Genomic DNA, 9,009 nt, shown 5'->3' on the forward strand with positions numbered 1-9,009 from the left:
TGTACAAATGATCCATTCTCTTAATATTGTAGTGCTACATTTACACCAAAATATCTCACATAACTGTAGATGCTGACCACTTCTTGACACTTTGTGGTGCAATATGGTAATTGCCTTTTTACTGGGTTTGTTCCTAAAGATAAGATGATTTGTATTTTGCCATGTAAAATACTTTGCTTTCTCAGGTATATGTTCAGGAATGCTTTAAGCTTCCCACCCCCACCCCTGCCGACTTAGTCTAGAAAATACGTTTTTGTAGAAGAAAATATCATGGAGCATTTGAATTTGAATACAGGAAGAACTAGTTTCTACTGAGATTTTAAGATTACATAAAAAAAAAGAGACACAAAAATTTACAGATCAAGTATTTAAATAATGCATTATGACAGTACTGCCTGATGGGAAACAGTGAGCCTAAGTTGCAATGTGATTTCGCCTGGATATGAAGAATCATTTTCTCCCATTGAGGACAGTGAGATAGTGGCACAGGGTGCTTGGAGGAGTTTCTCTCCATCCCTGGAATTCTTCAAGCCTCAACTAAACAAAGCTCTGAGCAGTTTAGTTTGATCTGAGTTGACTCAGCTTAGAGGAGGGTATTGGACTGGACATCTGAGGGCCCTTTTAACTTGAATTACCCTGGCATATTCTGTCAGGTGTATTTCATATACTTTGTATTTTTAAATTGTGTCTTTCAAAGTTCAGAATATATTGTTTTATATTATTGACCTTCTCAGGTGCCAGGTGCGCCAAATGGAAGATCCTGCTGCTGTCTACAGTGAATTAATGGATCTAATTGTAAAACTTGCCAACCATGGCTTGATTCATGGTGATTTCAATGAATTTAATCTCATACTGGATAATGATGACCATGTCACCATGATTGACTTTCCTCAGATGATCTCAACATCACATGCAAATGCTGAATGGTAGGTTCAAATTTAAAGATGTTTTCAAAGTAAATCTGACAAATGCTGATGACAGCTTATATTCAACCATGACTTGTTTCCATAAGCCTGTTTCTGATTCTTTTCTTAGCATTGCTGTCATGCAGCACAAATGATGTTCCAAACATTGTTTGATTTAGGAATGACAAGAAGAGTCTCTTTAGGATAAATGTGTAATTAATTGCTTCTCAGAGAGAATGATGTTCAGTTAAGAAGTGCTTAGAAATAAACTGCATGTAATTGTGTCCTTAGCCTTCTGTCTTAGGATCACTAATAGAAATAATTTTAAATAAAATCAATAAAGGACAAGAAATGGAGGTAAAAGTTTGTTATTGCAGTAGACTTAATTACCTTGATTTTGTGTTTGAACAATTCTGTATTTTTACAGGTATTTTGAGAGAGATGTTAGCTGTATTAAGGAGTTCTTTAAGAAACGCTTCAACTACGAGAGTGAGCTTTTCCCAGCATTCAAAGACATCAGGTAGAAACTGGCAGATGAATTTGAGTTCTCCTGTTTATGGTATTTGTGTTAGTCTTGTGAGAAAAATGGATGCCTGTGAGAGATGCTTGTAGGAGAAATAAAAATATAGGCCCAAATACGCAATTTAAAATTATATTTAAGTCATTCCTACTGTGTTTTCTTTAACCAAAGTTACTCTAAGTGGTTACCAAAAGTGTAACTGTGCTTGCAAATCTGCTGCTTCCTCCTTTGTCTTTCCTCTTGCAGCTGAGGAATAGAGAACAGCCTAACAGCTTGATCCAAATGGTAAATATATATGAAGTGTTAACAGTGATACAGAATCAGTTTCTCCCACTTCTCAAAGGCTATGTGACAGTTCTAGTATACTGAGGATTACTTTGGATTTCAATTTGAAATTTATTATTAAAATGCTAGTAAATATGCATCTTCAAACACTATTATGGTCAAAGTATTCTTCCTGATGTATTTTGTCCATATTGAAAAGTAAAGTTATTTTACATTTATTTTAAAACTGCAGCTGTTGCAATGAGAAGAGTATAATTTTGAAGACGAGTATGTCCTCTTTGTTAATAGTATGGGTAATACAATGTAGCCCAATTAATATTTTTAATCAAAAATGTAGCATATTGATAGCTTGATGATTTAGTATATTAAAAGAAAGCATACTTCTTTTACAGGAGAGAGTGTTCACTTGATAGGGAGATTGCTGCCAGTGGCTATACCAAAGAAATGCAGGAAGATGATGAAGTTTACCCACCCGGTTCTGATGAGAATGATACCTCTCTTGTATTATCAGAATTTGTAGAAGATGCTGAGAATATGCTCAACTTCTTCAGCAAAGATAAAGAAAACAATGCAGACTTCATGTGTGAAGTGGGTGATTTCTCTGAAAGCAGAACCTCTAGCAACTTCATGTGCAGCAATGAAGAGGCTGATGCAACTGAAAGTAGTGAAAATACACAAAAGCTGAATATGGCAAATTTAAGTTCAGCCTTAGAAAAAGTTGAAGGGCAAGCTATGCTTTGGAATTCTGGTGAAGATGCAGAGAGTTCTGAAGTTCTGTTGTTTAAGGGCAAAGGTGTAACTGAAAATGCTGCTGAAGTTGAAAATCAGACAGGTCAAAGAGGGTGCTGTGATGATAAGGAGAATGAAGACAAATGCCCTGATCTGGTTGACTTGTCAACTTCAGATGAGAAATTCAGGCATTCCAGGTAAAGTTTCATATTTCCTATCTAGGAGTGTGGTTCCTCCCCTCCCCCCAGTAGATGTAAAATCCTGCAAGTAGCTCAAGAAAGACTGCTCTTCAGCTACCCTTGTTTAAATTGAAGACTTAAGACCATCATTGGTCTTATGATAGGTAGCCTGTTGGTTGGTATGTAATGTGTGACAGATCAGTTGTCCAGCTGTACAGTAATACCTAATAGAGGGAAAACAGGTCTTGGATTTAATTCATAGACCAACCTGTTTTCTATGGTGGAATTTTTTTCCCCTTTTTCTTTATTTCAGTTAATATTGGTAGTGAAAGAATTCTTGATATTAAAATACTGCTTCTGATTAACTTTTATGAATAAGTTTGTAATCTGAATGCTCAAATTACATTGAGCAAAACCAAATTATTCTGCTGCTCACTAAGCTGAACTTAGTAAGAACAAGCTCCTTGGAATTTATTATTCAAATATATTGTACTGTGTCTTGTTCTAGCATTTAAATCCTTTCCTGACATACTTGGAAATTCCTGCTTATGTTCATGCTAGCCCCTTGTACATGAAATTTTAACTCTCGAGTTTGCCGGCCTACCATGTACCTGGATGCATATACCATGCTCGTACTTCCCCTCCCATGTGCTTTTGCTTTTAAGTGAAATGATTTTTTGAAACATTGTGCAAAATCTGAATTTTTTCAGTATTCTGATGCTTCTTTTCATGTGCTTGGTACACAGGAGGCTGTTGTGCAATAAATTTTTGCTTTCATAAAATGCTGGTTTTGAACAACTAATGTTAATATTTAAACATACATGTTTTGTAGTACTTGCATGTTCTGTTTGGATTTTTCAGATTATATCTCAAAAAGATAAGACTAAAACACGATACTCATAAAACCAAAGGTTGTTTATCTTGCTAGTGGAATAAAACATTGATTTATGTATCTTAGAAACAAAGAGAGCATCGTTCATATTGCTGAGCCCAGAACAAGGACTAAAAGTATCACGTCAGTCAGAAGTCTTGGGAGCTGTTCAACAATTCCAGCGGTAAATATTGTTACGTTATTATCCAGTTTATACTCAAACCGCATTAAATTGCACATTGCTGTTAGTACCTATTTGCAAAAATGTTCTCTAGCATTAATTGACTCTTACCATGTACCTCTCTAGTTTGCATTTCCATGCCTGCAGAAAAATAGGACTGATAGTTCTGTATTTGTTTAAGGGGGAATGATATCCAGCACTTTCCGTAATGTACTGCATCAGCATTAACAGCTCTCATTTGGCCAGTAACAGGCTAATGTATGTTAATGTATGTTAGTATATTAACCTATAATCTGTTCATTCATTTAACCTGTTAGCCACAATTCCTATGTTTTAGTGTAAAAGTGGATGCTTGAGTCAAGATTTAGTTTTGCCCTCTGTTCTTAGAGACTTCACACTGTTTTCTGAAACATTTATATGAACTCACTTCAGTAGTGATTTCTTTGGCAATATGAATTTGTTTGACTTTCTGCATTATAAAAATCAAAACATTTTACAGCAGAATTTAATGTCTTTTTCTTCAACCCCTGATTATACACTAGTCAGTATGGCTACCTCTGCAACATTCTTAAAAGTATGATTTCATTTTAAAGGGTAGAAATTCCAATGTTATTTATTAGTTAGAAAGTATTCTGTACCAAACAGGGAAAAACTTTCAGCTGACAGCTGACCCAGGAGATATTTTTTTAATTATGTCCGAGCTATGTTCAGTCTTATTTTCATTTGCAGTTATGAATAGAAGCTCTGAAAAACCTACTTTGGGGAACATGTTAGTGTAGTTTCAGCTTTTTCAAGACATGTATGAAAAGTAAATATCTACTTTTTAATTTTGTGTCTTTTCAGCGTATTTCTATTGCTTAAGTAGAGTATTGGTCCTAGCAGTATTATGTCTGAAACCTGGAATGATTTGTTTGTTTGTTAGACTTGATCTTTCTCACTTGCAGTATCTTTGGTCTGCTACTTACTGCTTTAGTACTTTTCTAACAAAAGCTTTGCTACTGTCCTGTTAACTGTTGTGTTATTCTGTGAAGCAGCTTTGTTTTCAACAAGTTGGCTATAATATTCATGCAATAGTTTGACTGCTTTACTCTTTCGTGTTTGGACTTTTTTCTTTTAAGGCAGGTATTTTAAAGATACACCAACAACCAATAAAGATTCATGTCTAAGTAAGTGTTAAGGAGCAGCATGTTTACGTCTTGTCTAAGACTTCTTTTATGAGACTTCATGCAAGGGGGAAAAAACCCAGCTTTGGTCGTTGTCATCACAGTTCTTATTTTAGGAGATGGCATTGTATCTTCTTAAGGAGACAAAGGATTAGGTTAAAACTATGGCAGGATGCTCTGCCAGGATTTCCCTATCTTCTGGTCCATGCAATATATTTATGTTTATTTTTTCTTTTATTAAGGGCAGACTTATTCCTTGATATGATTTTTTTTAAAATTCTTTGTTAATTAGAATAAAAGTAAGAAACTCCTTTCGTATTTGTAGCAAGATATGTTTCTGTCACAATGAAATAGTTAGAAATATGAAAATAATTTCTCTTTTTCTGCCAAGACAAGATACATAAGTATGCGATCCATATCAGTGGAACAGCTTGAGGTATGATCATTTTCCAAATGACAAAGTCACAGCCACAATCTACTGAATCATGGCTTCATTTTTATCATGGATAGCTATTGTTGTGATAACGGAGAGCAGAATTCAAAACGGAAACATAGGTGTAAATAACAGATGAAGTTCATAAAACTACTGCAGTTTTATGGAAGTAACAGTCACTGTTGCTGTTTCAGTACTTTTGCTGTAGAAGCTTAAGACAGTCCTGACTTTGTGAATCTTAATAGGAGAGTGCCTCGTAATGGAAAAACTTAAAAAGAAATTGTATATCACTCCTGACTGCCTATCTTTTTTAGCCACACTTGTAAAGAGTTGTTGTTTTCCATTAGAATCATACTTACATCTTTGTAGCCCAAACTTCAGGAAGACCAGAATGCTTAAAAAAAAAAAAAAAGGCACAAACCAAATAATTGCTGCAGGACGTGGAATCTTCTATTGGTCTTTTTTTTTTTTTTTTAATAAGAGACATTTGTCTAATCTTCAAGCATAGAATATTGCCAGGTTTTACATTTTTGTAGAAGGCACATGATTTGCACTGAGAGTTTCTGGTCCTTTATGATTCCCATAAAAAAGACACTTAACCTCTGTAAGGTATGATTTAAAATGCTGTTTATTACAGCTAAGACTATCAACGGAGAATAGCATAGATAATTCCACGCTGCTTTAGATGCTGGGAGCCCAGAGTGTGTAGCATTGAAGAGAACTCCAGCACACATGCAGCATGCCGTGCAGACCTTGTCCATAGCAGAGAATCTCTCTTTGCAGTCAGTCCAGCTATTTTATGATTTTCTTAGAAGGAACAAATGTGCTCATAATTTCTGCAGTCAAGCCAGATATTTGCGTGAGTGCTTCTTGCTGCACTTTTAGATAAAGGCAGGGCCACACAGGAGTCTTAATTGCCAGTATTGAGAGGGAGCTGGCTTAGTTTATCCCACTGCTACCAGATCTGTGCAGCACAACACAGGCATGAAGACAACCGTTTGCATGCAGCTTAGTGCAAAACAGGACAGACCTGGACTTGCTTATGTTAACTGTTGTGTAGATCACTAACTTCTCAATGTACAGAGGTCTTCCAGTTAGGATCATGCATATTCATGTTGGTACTGAAAATGCATTGTTCTTGTGCCATGTCTTAGTACTAAGTGGTCTTCAAAAATTTCAAATACAGATAGTTTGCTTATTTGTAGGAGCTGGTGAAACAGAAAATAAGACGTCAACTGACCAAACATCAAAAGTCTGCCCTGAGACAGCGGCTGCAAAAAGGAGAGGCAAACATTTACACCAAACAGCGTCAAGAAAATATGCACAACATTAAGTCAAGCTTGGATGCAGCTAGTTTTTGGGGCTAACCTATTAAAGCTCCCATAGAACATGAGAAATCTCATAATGTATGCAGATGAAATAATTATGCTGATAACGAATAACCCTTTTATATAATCTTTTCTATACAACTAGGTGTTTTTCTGGACTTTAATAAACCTCATTCTGGTTCCTGTGATTTTGACTAGGGGATTTTCTTTTGTGTTTCTTGTTAAAACCACTTACTGTATATTAAATCAGTAGTATTGGCTAAGATCAATTAACTACACTAATTTCTCACACTGTCTTGTAAATCAGTTTTACTCTGTTTAGTTTAAGTGATATGGGAAACTGGTGTTTAGTTCGAATCTGTTATAACATTAGTTTAACTTTGTAGCTTTAAAGCCATGCCGAGGCACGGGTTAACCACCAATGTTAGTTTGGTTCTGCTGTTGTATTGCTTTAATTACTTTGTTCTGTAGCCATAACTCTCTGTCCTAACTGTCCTGTAACATGCCCCGTGATGTTATACAAACCACTCGCCTTGTACGAACCACTGATCCAGTAAAAACCCAGTTTCACCTGACCACATGCGTAGGGAACAAGGACTTGGCAACAAAAACGACAGGGGGTGAAAAGTGCACCGTGACGAAGACCTACAGCCTTCATCCCAACGACCACCTAAAGCGACCACCAGAGTAAACTGCGCAGATGCAAAGAGGAGGAGTCTGGGGTGTGACATATGCTAATGACTTCTCAGAACTAATTATAATAAACCCACCCTGTTCTTGGAAATAAAATGAATATGTAACCAACAATCATCTATATGGAAAACTTTTGGTTATATAAAGAATCTGCTTAAGCATTAAGGTGTGCAAGTTAGGTGGAGCGATCCCCTTGCACGCGCTGTAATACACATACCTGCTTTATAACTCTCCATGAGTTGTAGGGTTTGTTTCCACACGTCATAAGAATCTTCTTTTATGCAGAGGATTCCTCTTAAGAGGGAAGAAAGGGAATTTTTAAAAGCAGTTTTTACAATGACATGAAATTTAAATTGTTGCCCTCATGTTACAAACAGATATTTTTTTGGTTTAATTAAAAATCGCAGATAGGAACCTAATAGCACTTAATGCTCTAAGACTTCTTTTATATCTGTAGAAACTGAGCAATCCATATTATGATAAATACACATTTTTTGACACCAGCAATTCTCATTTATTTTTTCCTTCACTCCATGATATCATATAAATCTTGCCCAGAAAAATAAGTAAGTTTTGTATAAACCTGTCAAGCACTCAGATTTTTAATGTGACGGCAGTGTTACCAAAAAATAATTTCTTTCTATCTAATAACTTACATAATGTGATGAGAATCCTGGAATTTCTCTTTTCAAAAATAATACCATGACTTTTACTATGCTATGTCCTTGGAGTCTGAAGACCTAGAAGAAGAACAAGTATCTTGATTTTTTTTTTTAATTATTTTAAGCAAGATACATCTAGTGATACAATTAATTGGTATTTATACTTAAAAACACGTAATAAGGAGAGGAGTCTGTGTGGACACTGGAGCAAGAGAGAGCAGTTTAAATTTTTCTTTGTTCTTTTTTTAACCTATTCACTGTATCTGTGCTTGAGATGTGCGGTGGAGCCTTTCTTGGGAAGGACAACTTCTTAGAGTTAAAATTATCAATCTTCGGTTTGGAAAATGTTACATTGTTTACTTGCCTGAGTAAAAGAAATGAGGAACTCTGCTTTGGCCTTTGTTTTCTGCTTGCATGTCTGGTACTATGTGTTCTTTGCCCTGTGTACCTGATAGGCCTGGTAACCTTCTTCAGGTTTTAGCCTGTTGAAGAATTGCAACATCTCTTCTTGTAGCACACTCTGCATTCCAAGTTTTTGTCTTCTCCCTGGAACAATGTAAGAACTCGTCTCAGCCAGCAGCTGTATATGGTCTTAAAACACTGGCAGGTCAGTGAAAAGATGCAATAGTTAAGTGTTGCTTGTAGCATCACAGCTTCATGAAAGTCTGTTGACAGAAGGAAGTCCAATTAAATGTTATACATGTGTGATTGCAATCAAGCTATGTAGTACCACTTGAGACCCCTGAACAACCCACAGGCTGTGTTTTCTTATGTGTAAACAGTTAAATTCACTGGCATTTTAATACAGTTAACTGTACATGGATTTGGAAACTACCTTCCAGAAAAAGAGATTCAAACTGGGTTAACCTAATACATCACAAGTTTAATTTTTCTTTTCTTTTTTCACTTTCCATTTGCCATCAATATTAAAGTTGTGTTCCTGTTACATAAATGAAAGAGAAAGAAAAGTATACTTTTTAATTAATTTGCTATTTAAATAGGAGTCACCGTGCTACTTTCATAGTAATGAGTTAATGTTGTGGTTTAACTCCAGCTGGCA

General features: G+C 35.7%; 1 protein-coding gene across 1 annotated transcript; it reads left to right on the top strand.

Annotated features, from left to right (window-relative positions):
- Positions 1 to 734: 734 nt before the first annotated feature.
- LOC104516360 (serine/threonine-protein kinase RIO2-like) lies at positions 735 to 6,633 on the top strand (the record flags this gene model as incomplete). The annotated part of the gene is made up of 5 exons (XM_010160664.1): positions 735 to 926; positions 1,333 to 1,425; positions 2,103 to 2,636; positions 3,577 to 3,673; positions 6,472 to 6,633. Coding segments are annotated over 5 exons (1,078 nt in total), but the record flags the coding sequence as incomplete, so codon positions are not given.
- Between the last annotated feature and the right edge of the window lie 2,376 nt (positions 6,634 to 9,009).

This window comes from Eurypyga helias, unplaced genomic scaffold (genome assembly GCF_000690775.1).
Source record: "Eurypyga helias isolate BGI_N326 unplaced genomic scaffold, ASM69077v1 scaffold12021, whole genome shotgun sequence".
Classification (NCBI taxonomy): domain Eukaryota; kingdom Metazoa; phylum Chordata; class Aves; order Eurypygiformes; family Eurypygidae; genus Eurypyga; species Eurypyga helias.